Source organism: Cheilinus undulatus, linkage group 16 (assembly GCF_018320785.1).
Source record: "Cheilinus undulatus linkage group 16, ASM1832078v1, whole genome shotgun sequence".
Classification (NCBI taxonomy): Eukaryota; Metazoa; Chordata; class Actinopteri; order Labriformes; family Labridae; genus Cheilinus; species Cheilinus undulatus.
This window is the reverse complement of record NC_054880.1, coordinates 24146419-24165185: the sequence shown is the minus strand read 5'-3', so window position 1 is coordinate 24165185 and position 18767 is coordinate 24146419. Positions and strand designations below refer to the sequence as shown.

Sequence of the window (18767 nt, the reverse complement as noted above, 5' to 3'; positions counted from 1 at the left end):
TTCAATATTAAAGTTATGATTTTGAGATTAAAGTCAGAATTCTGAGATTAAAATCAGTTCTGAGATTAAAATCAGAATACTGAAGTTAAAATTCTGAGATTAAAGAGGACATATGTTACACTCTTAAGACAAAGTTATATTGGTCTCAGAGGTCCCCAAACATAGTGGAAAATCACTCCATTATTGGAGTTTGCACGCCTAAAAACCCCTCTGTTTCAGCCCAGCTCAGAACGAGCTGTTTCTGTGTCTGTGGCTCTCAGCAAGAGGATCAGGAGAGGAGCAGGGAGGGCCAGCCAAACTCAGGGCAGTGCTAACTCCCAAAATGACATCATGAGGGGAAAATCTAAGAACAGCTTGTGTTAAAACACATTTTCTGACAGATGGTGAAAAGGTGTTTGTATGTGTGTATGTGTGTGTGTGTGTGTGTGTGTGTGTGTGGGTGGGGGGGGGGAGTTCTGGTACTTGTGGACAGGCCAGGGGCCCACATTTCTGTAGAAAAACCTGAAAAGTAATTTTTGTATAATAAGTCCCTTTTAAAGTCAGAAGTCTGAGATATTCTGAGATCTAAGTCATAAGTCTGAGTTGTTGTTTTTTTCGTGTTGCTGATTTTAGAGTGGCCCTTATAGGCCACCGTATCTCTATCAACAGGACTGGATTAATAAGTTCGTAGACATAATGTACAAATAAATTAACAAACTCTAACATGTAGGACTGAGTTAACTCCAGCAGGTGGCAACAGTACCACTGAGAACATTGAAGCTGCCGTCAATGTTTACGGAAGAAGAAGGACTGAAAGCTGATTGGCCATGAGCAGAATGTCATCATCATCTCTATCCGGTCTGTGGGCCTGTGTACATGTGAGGCAGTGACAAATCAGCCTGAATCACAGATTTAATCTTATTAATCTTCGTTAATTCCTGCTAAAGTTCAGCCATGCCGAAGAAGAGTAAAGAAGAAGCGGAGTGGATCGGAGACGAAGCGGCTCCCGTTACCGGTAAAAACCGTTAAAGTTTCAGGAAGAGCTAGCCGGCTCATTAGCATCTGAGCTCACCAGAATGTAGCACTGTGATGAACACCGTTTAAAAGAGACTGCATTTACCATAAACAGAACCTTGTACAACTAAATTAATAAGATTATAGACTAATGAATAGTTTTTATGTATGTTAAAAGCTATGATCTTAAATCGGTGCAGAGACAAGCAATAAAATACGGTCAGATTTTAGTTAAAATAACCTTTAATAACGTAAGTCATCATAACTCCTAACACGGGGCCTTTAGCGCTACTATCAGGTGTTGAAAGAGTAACAAAGAGTCAACACCAAAATAGATTAATAAATATAATGATCCGAAAACACAGTTATAAAGATTTTAAACAGGTTATAGTAAAATAACACTGGTGCTTATAATGTTTTGACCATTTTGTTAAACTACTGCGACAGATTCAATGTTCCCAGTTTAACATCATTGAATGTAATACGATTGATTATGAAAGTCAGAAACACACCAATACTACATCGGGTCATGTTGTAATTAAGCATATCTACTTATATGATACTAAAATGAGTTTTTAGAGCTCATCTGAACTACTGTTACCTATGACATGTTGGTCCATTCATAAAAAACTACGTCATAGCTTTATATGGGCTAAAACATTTGAGGTCACGAATAGACCATCAGACTGGCAGACATTCTAACTAGGTTAACCAAAGTAAACCTTTGTTCCACCTTTAACCCAACTAGATTAAAAACAGAGGTGAAAGGAACTAACATTTACTCAAATTATTGTATTTGAGTAGCTTTTCTTGTGTACTTGTACTTTTCAAAGTAGTGTTTAAAATCATGATTTTACTTTTACTCCAGTATACTTTGGGGTAAGTATTGTACTTTACTACATTTGAAAAGCATCATGCACTGAGTTAAAAAAAAACAAACACTAAAAGCCAAAATGAAAAGGTTCTACCTAACTGTCAACAACATTAAAACTACCAGTAGTTTGACTGACTACACATAACAGTCAGCAGTACAAGGAGAGAATGATTCAACATTACATCCATTACAGCTGTTGGATTTTACCTCAGCAGCCTGGTTTGAGATTGCTACAACAAGAAAAACAGCATATTTTAGTGTACAACTCATCAGTAGCTACTCATTAATTTAAAAAGCCTTTTAATGATATACTATTTAATTTCACTTGTGTAGATCTGATGAGCAGTACTTTTACTTTTTAAAGTGAATTTTAACCAAAGTAACGGTATTTTTACTTGAACACAATAGTCTTGTACTTTTTATCTGGTTAATGGGTAAATAAACCCCAGAGTTTTGTCAGCAACATTTTACTATTGAAATGTTCCCAATGTCTGTGCAATTGTGACAGTGTCTGTGCCACTATGTATGGCTCAATAATGATTGATCAAATCAATAATGTTGATTTTATCTTCCAGCAGAAAAAGCAGTGAAGAAGGGGAAAGGAGCAAAGAAAGGCAAAAAGAGCGTGAGTATCAGTCATGGGATCTATCTGTTTATAGCTCCTGAATCAAAGAACATATATTTTACTATCAGAAGAAGTGAGCGGTTAGATAAACTCTGATCAGTTTTCATAGTAATGTGAGAAAATGTAGACATACTTGTAAAGTAAAGATGTAAAGATGGTGTTGCTGTTTAAATGATAATGTTGATGTTGTGGATAATTTCGATGATATTGTTGATAATGCTGATGATATTGTTGCTTATATTGTTGTAATTCTTTTAGGTGTTGGCCACAGAAAGAAGAGATGCTGTTGGTGCTATAATGCTAATGTTAATGATGTTGCTGATATTGTTGTTATAGTTCTTTGAGGAGTTGGCCACAGAGAGTAAAGAGGAGAAGTTGGAGGAGGCTCCTGTGAAGGAAACTCACAGTAAACAGGTAACATTCACTTTTTTCCCATGTTCAACATGTTTTAAGTGTTTGTAAGTCAATGAAAGAAGAACATGGTGGACTTTGAGTACACCACTCACCAACTGTTTGAAAAAAAAAAAGAAAGAAAGAAAAAGGAAGAAAGATCCTGTGCATCTAGACAAATCTGATCAGTAACCTAGAGTCAGTGCCTCCTGCTTGATTGTATTCATGAACTAATACATAAACTTAACAAACTTTAGCAAAATAATTATTCATTTTAACTTCCCTATTTGAACTGAAGTGACACAAACCTATACAGTGTGCATTGGCCTGTGATCATCTGATTTCAGAGATCATGGATCAGTAACTACTGAGAATGATCAAAAATCTAATTTCAGATCTTTTCACTATAAAATCTATGAATCGTACTTCCATCAGCTGGTCAGTTTATTAAAATCCTCCTCCTGGATCAGATCTTTGGTGACATGTCTGATTTTTTTCAGCCCCAGAAGAAGAAGAAAGACCGTCGGAAAGGTAAAGGAGCAGGTGACGATGATGACGATGAAGAGGACATCATGTCAAAGCTGAAGAAGCTCTCAGTTCAGGCCAGTGATGAGGATGAGGATGAGCCAGGTAAGAGGCTCTCAGCTGTGTGGTTCCTACTGTAAAAAAAAAACAAAACAAAACAAAACAAAAAAAAACCCAATATTTTCCATACTGTATCTGGTTATTCACTGTGATGTCATAATTCATTGTGGAAGTGAACCAAGGACCTTCTTGCTGTGAGGCAACAGCGCTAACCCCTGCGCTGCCGTGCAGCCCTTCAAAATTTCTCTGTACATAGAAAATCAAAAATGCTTTTCTAGTCATGTTAAAATGTATGCATGTGCTAATAATTTATTTTCTGTGGTCAAAATTTGCTCCTGCAGCTTGACTTTCTCATGTATTATCTCATATAGAAGAACTTGTCTGTGCATTACTTGCACAGCTGGAAAAAGGAGAGTCTTTTCAAAACAATGTCTCTATTCCCCCACTTTCATCTGTCTCTTAGAAATGATTTCATTTATCTTTTTTAAGTTTTCACACAGAAACTTCAGCCCATTAACACTCCCATCTCCTCCAACAGCTGTACATTTAAGCATGTTGTGTAGCTGATAGATGAAACAGGAGCTTGACAGGCTCAACTTTCTTAGTGAAAACTTTGAGAAAAAAGATGAAAGTAATCATTCCCAAAATCATAGCATTACTTCAACTAATGAAATTAGAGTTTTAGACTTCCAAAACAAGATTAAAATTTCCCTTTTTCACATTAATTTGCTTGCAGCATCCTTAACCAGCTGTCTATGACTTGACAAGCTGAATCACAGTCAACTACATCAGATGATGATTCAAGCAGAACGGCTCAGTTCAGACAGAAGCGGCTGTTGCCAGGGATGTTCTACAACTGTCTCGTCGCATCCTGAATATTTTGTCTGAACTGGGCTTAACAGAACAATGTTAGTGATGTGAAAGCAGAACAGAGGGGGATAGGGGAGGGGGGGTTATCATGCACAGGCATGGTTTGAAACAATCATGCCTGTTGTCAATATGCTCCTTTTCACTGGGAAAATAAAGCATAGGACATTAAGAATCAGTGTTTATTAATGCTGATGTTATTTTCTGTCCACAGTGACGGTGCCAAGCAAAGGGAACAAGCAGAACAAGGTCTGATGACACAATTTACCACCACATATATGCCACAATAAACACACTGCTTTAAACTTAGGAAATCTCAGACTCCAGGCATGGTATAAGCATGTAAACATATAAAAAGATGTGTAATAAGCATGTAATAATTGTGTAATAAATCTGTTCCAGGGTGGCAACATCTTTGCTGCTCTGAGTCAGGGTCAGAGTGATGAAGAGGATGACGATGAAGAGGAGGAGAAACCCGTTAAAAAGGTCAGAGCAGTTCTTTCTTTAGATCTCTGCAGAGGATACACATTAATGAACATAAGTTTAAAAGATAATTAAACATGCCAGAATTAGCAAAACTGCATTGGCAGGTAACACCTGAAGAGACGAGACAACAACACAACAAAATTGTCAGCTTTGTTGAATAAAGTGCATGGTTTAAAGTGCCTGATATAGAGTGCTATTTCAAGGGCAAGGAGTAATTTTCCACACATGCCTAGTACCACAAGTTATTTAAAAGAAGGAAAATGCTACGTAAAAAGATGATAACTAAACACGTGTCTTACCCACACATGCATACAACAATAAAATTATACATGCAGACAAAACAAAGTCACAAATACACGTAACAGTTCTAATATACAGAGCAGACTGGTGCAATATGAGCATACAAAAGTATATCTAAGCATGAATTGAACAGAGACAGAATTATCTAATTAAAACATGCAGTGCAAGGCAGATTGGTACAGCACAAACATGTAAACGTATATGTACTTATGGTTGCAGCAGATCTGTCTAGCTGTGAGTGCAGTTTTGATTTTTTACTGAGCAAGTTTTTTCAGACGGGTTTTGAAGGCGACATATGTAGGACATTCCTGTAATACAGGGAGTGTGTTGTTCCAGATGTTACTGACTAACTGACAGCACAGACTGTCCAAAGGTGGTCTGTCTCTTCAGGTAGTGGTCTGGTGGTTGTGCCACTGTTAGCTTTAAGCTTAATGTTTTTGCTTAATGGGGGTGGAGAACACGATGTTCTTCAAAAGTTGAGACAAGTCAGCGGTGATCAAGACATCACAAAATTCAGTCCCAGTGTGGAGCTCTGCACTGTTTAGGAACACCTGATGGAGGGTTATATCTTTGAGTGGGCATCATCATTCTCACCATCTTTAAGGGCTCACCAGGAGGCAGACATCTCAGAGATAATGATACCTGCTTGTTGGGAGCATTTAGTCTGTGTAACAGTGTCAGCATCATAGGACAACACCAGGGTATGAACAATTTGACAGGAAATGGCTAGACCATTAATAACCAGAGAAAACAACAATGGTGTAAGGACAGACCCCTGTGAAACAGCAAGATAAGAAGGAGATAATGTTAGCAAATCACATTATTAGATCTGTTTCATGGACTTCTGCTTCATACCTGAGACCTGTGCTATAGATGTGTTCCTCATAGATGTTGATCTATGCTATGTAAATCTGTGCTATATACGTGTTCCTCATAGATCTATGCACCATAGATGTGTTCCTCATAGATGTAGATCTGTGTGCCATAGATGTGTTCCTCATAGATGTATCCCTGTGTCTCTGGTGTCCAGGAAGTAGAGAAAGGAAAGAAAAAGAATAAACCGAAGCTGAAGAAGGTGACAGTGAGTGTTTTCCTGCATGATACCCTCTCTCCAATTTCTCCCATCTATTACTAACTTTTATTATTATTTCATTCATTTATAAAAATGTTAATGATTGATCTGTCTGGGGCTGTTTCCTCCTTTCAGTCTCTCTGTCCTCACAGACAGATAATTGTTTCGTTACTGTCTCTTTAAATCTTCCTTTGGTTCGTGAGCTGTTGTGATTGGATCTCTGTAGACAGCATTACTCCATCTAACAGGCTGTGATAATGTTTCTTTGTTAGTCTGATGATGAGGAGGAGGAGAAGGAGGATGAGGGACAGGAGAAGAGTCTAAAGAAGAAGCCAGAGCAGAGATCTAAGGTTGGTATACACACTGATCACCCACAGAACATCCACAGCACAGTCTGTGGTTATAGATCCATCAGGATGTTTAACTGGTCCTATTACTCAACCACAGCAGAAGAAGCATTACTGACAGCAGTGTGTTCATCTCTGCTACACTAGGTGGTGCTATGTCACCTTTAAATTAGTTACACTGCTCTGAGTCTCCATCATGTGACACCCTTTAGCAGTTAACTTCCATCTCTCTTATGTTTTGGGATCTGTTATAATTCAGTGACAGGTTATTTTCTTTTTGGTTGCGACCAGGTGTGTCTGTGATAATCATATCTTACATTTGCTCATTATTGTTCAGGGAAAGTCTCCAAGGATGGCCATTCAGAGTATCACTGACAGACACTGTATTCCTGTTTGACTGGGATTGATTTACCATCTTTATTACCAGGGTGAAGAGCCATTTTTAGATAATTTTTGTTTATGATGTGACCTTGGAGATGTGTATGAAAACAGACTGATTGATGTACTTGATGTAAGTGATTCAATATTTAATATTTGAATATCTTAATCTATGTCAGCCTGCAGAAAAGGATGGTGAAGAGGAGAAGAAGAAAAACGTGAAGAAGGATCAGGTGAAGGTGAGATCCTTCTATCTGATTCGTATTAACGTGTTTAAAATGTTTCAAGTTCACAGCTAACAACTGTGCTAATGTGTTTGTAGAAAGGTAAACCTGCTGAGAAGGCTCAGAGCGAGGATGAAGAAGAGGAGGAGGACAGTGATGGAGGGGACATGATGATGGTACGTTTCTCTTCTTCTTGTCTGGTAGATGTGCTAATGCCTCTGTCTACTCACAGTATAAACTACACATGAGCTATAAGTACATACAGCATGATGTTATCTGTGATGGTACTGTGTCACAGTAATAGTTTAATAACTGTTCTCTTGTTTCCATGACTGTAGGAAGCCAGAATTGTGACAGAAATTGAAAATCAATTACTTGCCCAGCACTACTGTGTACTGCTTGTTGATAGTAGAGTGCTGTCAGCCTGTGGTTTCCAACCTTTTTCTTTGGAGCCCCCAACTACTCATGTCTTTAACAGCAGTGGCCCCTAATGACCCACATGAAATAAACAGCCCAGTAGACAACCTGGGAGCAACAAAGACTCAAACCTGCCCTAAAATCCTTGTTGATTTTGGTCTTCCCTCTCTCCATGTGGTGGTCAGAGCGCTGAGGACGCCATCGCTGAACAGTCAAAACAGCAGGACGACGACCCTTTCGCCAACCTCAGCAAGAAGGAGAAGAAGAAGAAGAAGAAACAGGTACACTAGGTGTTTGGAGTCTCAGTGAACACTATGTGATGCTGTCCTTTGTCTTACTGGTTCATATTTAAAGTATTTATACTCACAGAGCTGTGCCTATGAACAGATGAAGTATTCATTCTTTACTGCATGCATGTAATATAAGGTATATTGTGCAGGTGCAACTCAAAAAATTGTAGTATCATAAAAACAGCTTCATATTTCCCCCTGTCATTTATTTCAAAAAGTCAAACTTCACACACAAACGTGAAATATTTCAAAGGGTTTTTTGTTGTAATCCTGATGATTACAGCTTACAGGTTATAAAAGTAAAAAATCCACTAATATAATACTCTGTGTGTGTGAAGTACCTGTATGGACAGGGTAACAGGGGCAGTGAACTGTGGGGTGTCATTTGGTGATTGGTTTGCTGATGATGCTGCAATCCTTGTGGAGACTGTAGACGTCCTTGTGGGGCTCTTACCACGCCGAGTGAGGAAGGTGAAGTCTTGGGAATGAGCATCTCCAAAACAAAGAACCAGGCATTTGGGGTATGCTTTGGATGCTACATTGAATATGTATCTGCGAATGGTGAGAGTGTGGAAGTAGAGAATTTCACCTGCCTTGGCCATGTAATCCATTGATCTATGAGGCTGAGGTCAACCTTAGACTTGGTCTTGCACATGGAGCGATGGGGTGATGGGTTTGCTGGTGAAGGTTGATTGGCACTCCCAATATCTGAGCATCGAGGCCAAAGTCAGAGTCTTTCAGTCCTTGGCCCGCCTGGTCTTACTTGATTCTTGTAAGGCCTGGACGCTGAATGATGGCTGAATGAGAGGTCCCAGTGGGGCCACTTTGTGTCAACTTCTCTCAGGTGAATTTTTGGGTATCGTTGTTAGATTGTGTGTCTAATGCTGATGTGCTCAGGATGATGGGGATGGGAAGGGGCAGCTGAAGGGCCCTGGCATGCTTTCCCAGGCCTGATCCAGCTTACCGTATACATGGTGCCCAGGACCTGTTGGGTTGGACCAAACCTCGGAAAAGCGCATCATGCATTGTGAAGGGGTCAGCTGGCAGGCATGGACAATGGCTATCAGATGGCCAGAGCAGTATAAGACCAAGGTTGACACAGTGAAGTGCTGAACTGACACAATGCTCCCATACCTGACCTGACCTGTGTGAAATCTCTTTTTGGTGTTAATGTTAACAGATGGAGTATGAGCGACAGGTGGCGAGTGTTCGTGCTCAGAATGCTCTTGAAGGAGATTTCTCCGTGTCTCAGGCTGAGATGTCATCCAGACAGGCCATGCTGGAGAATGCCTCTGATATTAAGGTTCAGTTATTTATCTTTTATTATTATTATTACTATCATCGTCATTACTATTTATTAAAGTTCAGTCATCTATTATTTTACATATTAACATTTACATGTTTCACAATCTTTATTATCAGACATATAAAGGATAATATTGTCTATATTGTATATTTTTATTGATTGATTATGTATTTCTTTCTATAGTTGGAGAGGTTCAGTATCTCAGCTCATGGTAAAGAGCTGTTTGTGAACGCCGACCTTCTGATAGTGGCGGGAAGAAGATACGGTCTGGTTGGACCAAATGGGTAAAACATCTCATTTATATTCATAGTCATATTTATATTTTTATTTGTATTACATTACATCAAAAACTCCTCCTGCTGGTTGTTCTCAGATCATAATCAACTGATTGGTTACCATGGTGTTATTATTATATCAGTGATGAGCAGTGTGTAACCATGGTAATGTGTTTGTCGTTTCAGTAAAGGTAAAACAACGTTGTTGAAGCACATTGCCAACAGGGCTCTGAGCATTCCTCCAAACATCGACGTGCTGCTCTGTGAGCAAGGTGACACATCTATGATCTATATACTCTATATCTGTACTGCCATGTCTGTGCTCTGTACTATCTTTTTGTATTATATCAGTCTCTGGATCTACAGCTTGTTGTTCATGAATTCCAGTTGACTGTAAGCTGGAAGCACCTGCACATTTCTGCTAATTAACATAGAGAAACCTCCCTTTGTGGCCATAGAAGGGCATGAGGGTTCAGGGCAGTGTGCAAACACAGAAGGCACACAGTAGTGAGAGGAGAAGAAGCAAGATATCAGTGACATCCAAATTAAAGAAAGATAAAAAAAATCCCAACACTTTGAGATAATACAATATATATACTCCAAACACATTAACTGGTCATTTTTTCAGAGTGACTCTGATTTGATATAAATGTACATTTATTCTGACACCTGACTCTCCAGGATGATGAAACATCGTTTAAACACATATGTACCTGCTGATGATGAAGATGATGTATTGGATACGTGTCTAACGACAAAACACATTCACGTATATTCATAATTTAACATTTTATTGCTTACATCAAACACTACATGTTTAAATTAATACTGGACCATATTTTATATCAAGGTGTCAAATTGATTGAAATAGGATTAGAAAATCTGATTGATTCATTCTTAATCTGGCAATTTTGAGTGCTGCTGAATGCTAAATTAAACATTTGATCCTGTTGTATCAGCACCCAAATGTCGGCCAGAGTTCTCTAGAGTTTTCTTAGATTTTGTTCTTAGCTAAGAACCAATCACAGAGAATAAAACTTTGATGAATGTCTGAATCTTCTTAAAAACTAGATAAAGCAAATTTTGTCTGTTGAACAGTTAGTGATTGAGGTCCAGTCTCTTTATTTTAGTGTTCTCTGATTCTGTCTTTGAATGTGTCTTCATACTCTCCCGTCTCTCTGTCTTCCCACTGTTGTTTGCCCTGTGCAGAGGTGGTGGCTGATGACACTCCAGCGGTTCAGGCGGTGCTGAAGGCGGACACCCGTCGTCTGAAGCTACTGGAGGAGGAGAAACGTCTGCAGGCTCTGCTGGAGAAAGGCGAGGACAGTGTGTCAGAGAGGCTGGAGAAGGTTAGTGTCTATGACCAGCAGGGGGGCACTGGTTCCAACTTCATGTTCAGTCAAACAGAATACAGGATGCTTCTGGTTCCTGATAACATCATCAGAAGTCATCGACATTATGTATAGAAGTAGACAAGACGATAATATGTGACATTTTTACTAGAAGGTGTTTTAAAAATGTTTGAAATCAGTTAAGTCAGCTGACATAATTCACATCAGTTCACCAGTGTTAGTCAGTGGTCTCTGTTATCCATCTTTGGTTAGATAATGTGATCATGTGACCTGCCTCTCTTTGGCTCTGCCCCCTCAGGTGTATGAAGAGCTGAGGGTCATTGGGGCAGCGGCAGCTGAGGCTAAAGCTCGTAGGATCCTGGCTGGTCTGTCATTCACCCCAGAGATGCAGAACCGACCGACAAAGAGATTCTCAGGAGGCTGGAGGATGAGGGTGTCTCTGGCCAGGTGAGAACAACACGGACAGGTAAACAGGTGAGTCAGGATGAACCTGGTCTGATGTCATCCTCTGTCTGACCTTTAGAGCTCTGTTCATGGAACCGACCCTGCTGATGCTCGATGAACCCACCAACCACCTGGACCTGAACGCCGTCATCTGGCTCAACAAGTATGACACAGAATCATCATTATACCGTAATCACATTCACATATTTATATATTATACATTTTGAATTATGTTTAATAATCAGAGCAGATTTATTATTGCACTAGTAATCTCCATGGTTCTAACAACCATTACACCATGTCTAAAAGGTATCTTTATTAGGACTTAAAAGGTCAATTTTATGTGCACAGGAGTTTTGGCATTCCCAAGATGAAACAACAGATTTACAACAGCACTGATTCCCAACTCAGGACACATTAAAACTAAGTCATTATAAAGTGTTTTTTGAAAGCATCCATTACCAAAAACATTCCATTGAAGGAAATATTAAGCTCCAAGAAAAAAGAATCATTGCACCAGATGACAAACTCACCCACAATCAGTCTATGGCTGGACTTGCCATTGTGCAGTAAAATCACAGTGACTGAATCATCAACAACTTTTACAATAAACCTGTCACTTCATCAATTATTACCTGGTGACTGTGTTTGACATCCTTACTGCTGGCTTGGTGTAATGGTATAAAAGTGATCGCGTTGTCTGGTCCCAGTATTGGATGTCAATACTGCTGGCTTCGTGTTACGGTTTAAAACGTGACTGTCTTAACTAGTGACTTTGTTTGATGTGCCCTCTGATGGCTTGATGTTGTGGTTTAAAATGCTACTGTGTTTGATCCCTATACCGCTGGCAAACATTCTGCACCAGTCGGGCTCACAATAATTTGACATTTAATATTTAATATAATAAATCAAATGTGTTTGATTGTTTCAGCTATCTGCAGGGCTGGAAGAAAACTCTTCTCATCGTCTCTCACGATCAGAGTTTCCTTGATGACGTGTGCACAGACATTGTTCATTTAGACAACCAGAAACTCTACTACTACAGAGGAAACTATTGTGAGTCTGTTCTATTAATCACAGCATAAATGGTGCTTGTTGTCTCTTCTTTCTGTAAGGCTTTGTATGCTATTTCTTTCTTTAATCTTCAATCATGTCGTTGTGTGATTTTTATTTGACTTACTTTATTTTTTATCTTTTTGTGGCCCTTTGCTTGACTGTTTTAATAACTTTGTAAATGATTTTCTCCAATGTTTCTTTTCCTTTTAGTTGTGATGTGCCAGGTGTTGCTGAAATCTGCTGTAAAGTTGCATTGCTTTCTGTTTCAGTGACGTTTAAGAAGATGTACGTCCAAAAACAGAAGGAGCTGCAGAAACAGTATGACAAGCAAGAGAAAAAACTCAAAGAGCTGAAGGCTGGAGGAAAGTCCACCAAGCAGGCCGTGAGTCAATTGTCATACTATTAGGTACACCTCTGGGTGTTTTTAAAATTTAGACTATCTTTATTGGGATTTTAAAATGAAAATTATTACTGGGTGTCTTGAACTCTTACTTCAGTTGCAAAGGCATCAAACGGTTATCATGACCCCAGTAACATCTGATTATTAAGCTATGAAGGACCAAGCAGACTTCCATGAGGAACCCCTAAAGTAATATTATTAATTTAACCTCTTATTTCAGATGTTCATGTGTTACTTGAGTTAATCATTGATAAATTTTCCCTACTATTGCTGTCATCTTTTTTTGGGTGTTTAGGACATAGCGACACGACAGACTCTGATCTAGATTAGAAATGACGATCAAACCAAATTTTGTTTGGTGTAACACAGAGAAGAGTAACGGTCTATAATTCTGGGTCTCTAATGATTATTGGAATTAAATTAAATGGAATTTTATCAAATTAGATTACATTAAATTAAAATAAAGTGACTTAATGTTTATGAAATTAGAATAAATAGAATTTTAAATTAAAGCTAAATTTGTTAAATTAAATTTCATCTGATTAATCTAAATTTTATCAGATTAAGTCACATTTTATCTAATTAAATCAAATTAAATGTAATTAAATTAATCAGATAAAATTCAATTAAATTCAATGAACTTTTGTTAAACCCCCTCCTTTAGGAGAAGCAGACAAAGGAGGCTCTGACAAGGAAGCAGCAGAAGGGGAAGAAGAAAGGAGGTCAGGAGGAGGAAAGTCATGAGGCCCCCGAGCTGCTGAAGAGACCCAAAGAGTACACCGTCAAATTCACCTTCCCCGACCCGCCACCGCTTTCCCCGCCCATCCTGGGCCTGCACAGTAAGAACACCTGCACACAGCAGGGATCAAGCTGAATGGTTGAAGTCAGATCAGCAAGGTTATCAATTAATCAAGCAATTGATCTTTACTGGTCTGTTGAAGAAAAACATCATGTTTTGATGCCTTCAGACCCTCAACCTCGGTCCGACTGCCTTTGCACACTGATTAAATTTTGTCGTTCAAAACTTTCACGCCTTATAAAAAGAAAAACGATCTCATAATAATCTTGTTTACACACTGATGACAAAACTTTCGTCCATCATTGTTTTTTCAGAACAGGCTTAATTTATTATTATTATTGTTTTCCTTTTTTTGCATCAGTCCAAGTCATTTAAACGGGTGCTCGCTCACCCCCTCTCTCCTCTCTCTCACACTGAAAACTCACTTTAAACACTGTGAATTGCTCATGTATTATGTGGAAATCAACCATGAAATATAATTGATAGTGTGCCAAAGTTCTTCCTTACAGCCACATAGCCGTGACTCAATTAAAAAGTTTCTCTCCATCTCTCTAACTTGGCTTAGTGCTATGACGCACTAGCTCGTGCGATATGACCCTGTCCATCAGGATAGATGCACCCAGTGTGATTGTAGAGGACGAATCATCATCACTCTTTTTTTTTCTTCACAGCACAAAACAATTCGCTACATTCTATGAATATTTTGTGAATGCAAATAAAATGCATCAGACTCCTTGATGGTTTGAGTTTGGGGTGTTTCGTTCGCTTGTTTTAATTGCAGGCCAAAAAAGCGCTTACAAAATAAAAGACTCAGGGTGCAAAGACCTGAATGCTCTGTTTAAATTTAATGCAGCAGTGGCTGTTGTAGCTCCAGTTAATGACCCCTGCGATGCTGCTGTATTGCTCTTTAACCTGATATAAACCACAGTGAACAGAGCAGTGGTATCAGCGCACAGCAGGAGCACATTTGGTCTGTGTTCTGATCGGTAAAATGGAGATAAAAATGTACATCTGCAGCGTCACATTAAACACCTGTATAACCACTCCACTGGAGCGATCAGTCACCACGTTCAGCTCAGACATGCTGACTTTAACCTGCAAGGGTTTTCTTCATGATACACCAGTCAGCTAAACCCAATAGCCATTGAACCAAATTAGAAAAGGAATATCTCTAGAACACACTCTGAACACCTTTAAACCAGCTAATCAAGGAAAAAAATCCCATCAATAATGATGATCTAACATGGTGTCTTTGTAAATACAGTCTAACGTGGCATCTCTACCTGTGCTTAGGTGTGGACTTTTACTACGACCCTCAGAAGCCGCTCTTCAAAAATGTGGACTTTGGTATTGACATGGACTCCAGGAGTGAGTATCAGTGCTGAGTTTAGTGTTCATGTGTTAATCCCTGAGTTAGAGTGATTTAATTGAAAGGGTTTTTTACTGCAGGAACATCACTGATGAGCTCAATATCATTTTCAGCTCTTCTTTATAAACTGTACAGGATGTTTGAATAATACAACATATAGCCTTCTGTTGGTGTCAGTAGTAAGATAATAATAACAACATGCTCATCCTTGCTTCAGTCTGTATTGTGGGTCCTAATGGCGTAGGGAAGAGTACCCTGCTGCTGCTGCTCACGGGGAAACTAAACCCTGTGAGTGTGAACATTTTAATTCATTCATTCATCATAAACACGAATCATTATTCACTTAAATTCATTATTCAATCATTAAACACAGAGCATTATTCACTCTGACCTATGTTTGTGTTTCAGACTAAAGGAGAGATGAGGAAGAACCATCGTCTGGTGAGTCTCTGTTTTAAACTCCTTATTTATTTAGACACTAGACATGCTTATTGATTATTTCTGTTTTAAAGACAGTTTCCTTTTTTTCGATTCCCCTTGTTGTTTCAAAGACATAAAAAGCCAACCTGATGCCAAACAAACAGCTGTTTTTTTTTTTATATTTGTCACACTTTAACGTTCAGATCATCAAACAAATTTTAACATTAGACAAAGATAACCTGGGTAAAAACAAAATGCAGTTTTTAAATCAGTGGTTTTCAAACTTTTCGCCCACCTGAGATTGGGCCAAAATCTCAAGGCATACCATATTTGTGTCCATACAAAATAGCCTCTTTGACAAGTGCTATAGTAACTAAAGTTGTTGTGGAGTTGTAGTAGTAACATACAGTTGTAAAAATTCCCAAGGCACACCAATACTTGCCTCAAGGCACACCAGTGTGCCTTACCACACCTTTGTCACACCGTTTTAAATGACAATGCAATGCCATATATGCAAAAAACAGAAAAAGAAACCATGAAGGGATGATCATGATAATCGTACCCCATTATTTTAATGTGTGTTTGTGCAGAAAGTGGGCTTCTTTAACCAGCAGTATGCCGACCAGCTGAACATGGAGGAGGCGGCCACAGAGTACCTGATGAGGAACTTTAACCTGCCCTATCAGGACAGCAGGAAGTGCCTGGGTCGCTTTGGACTGGAGAGCCACGCCCACACCATCCAGATCTCCAAACTCTCAGGTAACAACATGACTGGAGGTAGAATATAGAACTTAAGCAGGCAAACATGTATTGGGAGCTTCACCCACCGCTGGTGTTCTCCAACAGGATCTTGTTTGCTGCCACCACTCCAAGTAGCCACTCCCATGGGGGATTTGATCTTTGACCAGTGGTGCCCTAGTACCAGTCACACTGAGTACGATGACGTTCTATAACTCCTAACACCGTGTTCTGTGTTCTCTGTGTTCCAGGAGGTCAGAAGGCTCGGGTTGTGTTTGCTGAACTTTCCTGTCGACAGCCTGACGTTCTCATTCTGGTGAGACTTTACAACCTCTTGATCAGTAATTAGATTTATTCTCGTATGATAAATGATGAAGCCATGATAAATGCTCAGTCAACGATAGATGATGATACTGATGATTATCAGTTACTAATCAGTGTTTTTTTCTGACAGGATGAACCCACCAATAATTTGGACATTGAGTCGATTGACGCACTGTCAGAGGCGATCAATGAATATAAAGGAGGTGAGAATGTTTATTCGCTTAAGTGATTTTTGCTTGCAAGGAGACACCAATGTAATTGGTTCATGCCATAAATAATTTATTGGTTATTGCATTCATTAATCAGCAGTGGGTAGTTAAAAACATTAAATAAACTTGAGGTCATGTTTGAGGTCAGTGATTGATGAAGATAAAACTTAAGTAACCTGATCACAGCACTCAGCCATCCTTTACACATTAAACATGTTTCTATTGATGATTTATTAAGATAATCTGTGTTATTATGTCAGAACATTTTAATGGATTTGACAATTCTGGTTTGATCTGTTTTTTAAGTATCCTGTTTTATGTTTGCAGATATAAACAGATTCTGGTTTCAGAAACTGATGTCAGCCCTTAAACTAATTTCGATCAACCGAATTTTTGTACCTGGAGAAATCTGAAAACAGGATACTATGATGCGTTAAAAGCCTTACCACAGTGTGTGACAGCTGCTGACTAATCTACTTGGGTTTCTTTTTTTCCGACAATTTATTGTAGATGTTTTTACCTTGACATGTTTCGACTGTCATCTGCAGTCTTCCTCAGAAGCCGCTGTGACGTGTCCTTATATGCTGAACAGCATATAAGGACACGTCACAGCGGCAGCTGACGCTTCTGAGGAAGACTGCAGATGACAGTCGAAACATGTCAAGGTAAAAACATCTCCTACAATAAATTGTCGGAAAAAAAGAAACCCAAGTAGATTATTCAGAATAAGAAGACAAAATGAACTTGCTGAAGCTGCTGACTACCTGTGCAGTTATGGCTTAATACAAGAGGTGAATCAGAAAAAAGCATGTTTGCAACAAGAGGCTCTAACCTCTGGAGGGACAGAGAAACTTAAGTTCTGTCTCAGGATGCTTAGGTCTATGTAAACACTGTCTTTATGTCATAATATTAAATTATGAGCTTATTTATGGACCAATATTCTGACTTTAACATAGACATTAAATAAGAAAACATCATTCTGCATGTGTGGAGGAGAGATCAGCAGGGATTCTTCCTCTAATTTTTGATTTAACCAGCTCAGAGGAGCTTTACCTCCCCCAAGTGGAGCTCAGGGAAAGAAGAAGATTTTGATCATGTCCATTTTTTCTTGTTAACTTAAAATTAACTTTACATTTTTAATTTTTAGCCTTAAATATTATGGACTTTTATCCTGTTTCATATTACCAGTTACCTTTCATTATTAATACCCTTTATCCTGTTTCTTTTTAACCAGTTAACTTTAGATATTTACCATCTTTCATTCATTTTCTTTTTACTAATAAACTTTAGACATATGAAATTATTAACCTTAAATATTAACTTCTTTGTGTTTCCTTTTTTCCCATTGCCTGTAGATATTGGCCTTTATCCTGTCTCATTTTTACTGAAACATTTTTGAAATTTTACTTTTTAACCTTCAATATTAATGACCTTTATTGTGCTTCATTTTTACCTATGAACTTTTGGTATTTATTTTGAACTTTAGATATTTTTACTAATCAACCTTTATCATGTTTCAATTGTATCGTTTTACTGTAGTTATTAACAATCTTAAACTTGCATCATTTTTTACCAATGAACTTATTTTTACTTAACTGTAAATATTAAAGACCTTTATCCCTTTTCATTTTTACTCATTAATGTTAGTTATGAAAGACCTTTTTTGTGCTTTATTTTTACCCATTAACTTTAGATATTTTTACTCATCACTGTTAAATATTAACAAACTTTATCATGTTGCATGTTTACCGGTTAACTTAAAATAAATCTACAGATAAACCTTAAATATTAATGGCCTTTATTGTCTGTCATTTTTACCGTTTTGCTTTAAAAGTGAAGGATCTTCTACATTTTTGTTCGTATTCTAGCGGTGATCATCGTCAGCCACGATGCTCGGCTCATCACAGAGACTCAGTGTCAGCTGTGGGTAGTGGAGGACCGCTCCATCAACCAGATCGATGGAGACTTTGACGATTACAAGAGGGAGGTGCTGGAGGCGCTGGGAGAGACCATGATCAACAAGGTCAACCCATGATGGTAGCCTGGTATCTGACCACGCCTGCTCTGTGCTGGGCGTGGTTATGTTCCTCCTGAGAACTGTCAGCATGTTTCTCTCTGATCAATAATCAAACATGGATCCATCAATGGACTCTCTGATGTGATGGACTCAATTTAACCTGAGGACATCTGTTAAGGATCAACTAATAAATCATCTATGACCATGTTA

General features: G+C 38.6%; 1 protein-coding gene across 3 annotated transcripts; it reads left to right on the top strand.

The window, feature by feature from the left end:
• The first annotated feature begins 832 nt into the window (after nt 1-832).
• abcf1 (ATP-binding cassette, sub-family F (GCN20), member 1) lies at nt 833-18767 on the top strand. 3 transcript variants are annotated; one of them, XM_041809043.1, is made up of 27 exons: nt 833-994; nt 2446-2492; nt 2829-2906; nt 3383-3512; nt 4549-4583; nt 4737-4820; nt 6151-6201; nt 6465-6542; nt 7097-7156; nt 7240-7317; nt 7744-7839; nt 9029-9151; nt 9338-9438; nt 9616-9701; nt 10639-10778; nt 11080-11228; nt 11305-11388; nt 12157-12281; nt 12551-12663; nt 13346-13520; nt 14774-14848; nt 15067-15137; nt 15258-15290; nt 15860-16028; nt 16259-16323; nt 16462-16534; nt 18409-18767. In XM_041809043.1, the coding sequence occupies exons 1-27, from the start codon at nt 934-936 to the stop codon at nt 18573-18575; spliced, it is 2547 nt and encodes an 848-aa protein (XP_041664977.1). In that variant the 5' UTR covers nt 833-933; the 3' UTR covers nt 18576-18767. The 3 variants fall into 3 exon arrangements, with proteins under 3 accessions (XP_041664977.1, XP_041664978.1, XP_041664976.1); XM_041809044.1 differs by having other exon boundaries at nt 2443-2492; nt 6151-6195; XM_041809042.1 differs by having other exon boundaries at nt 2443-2492.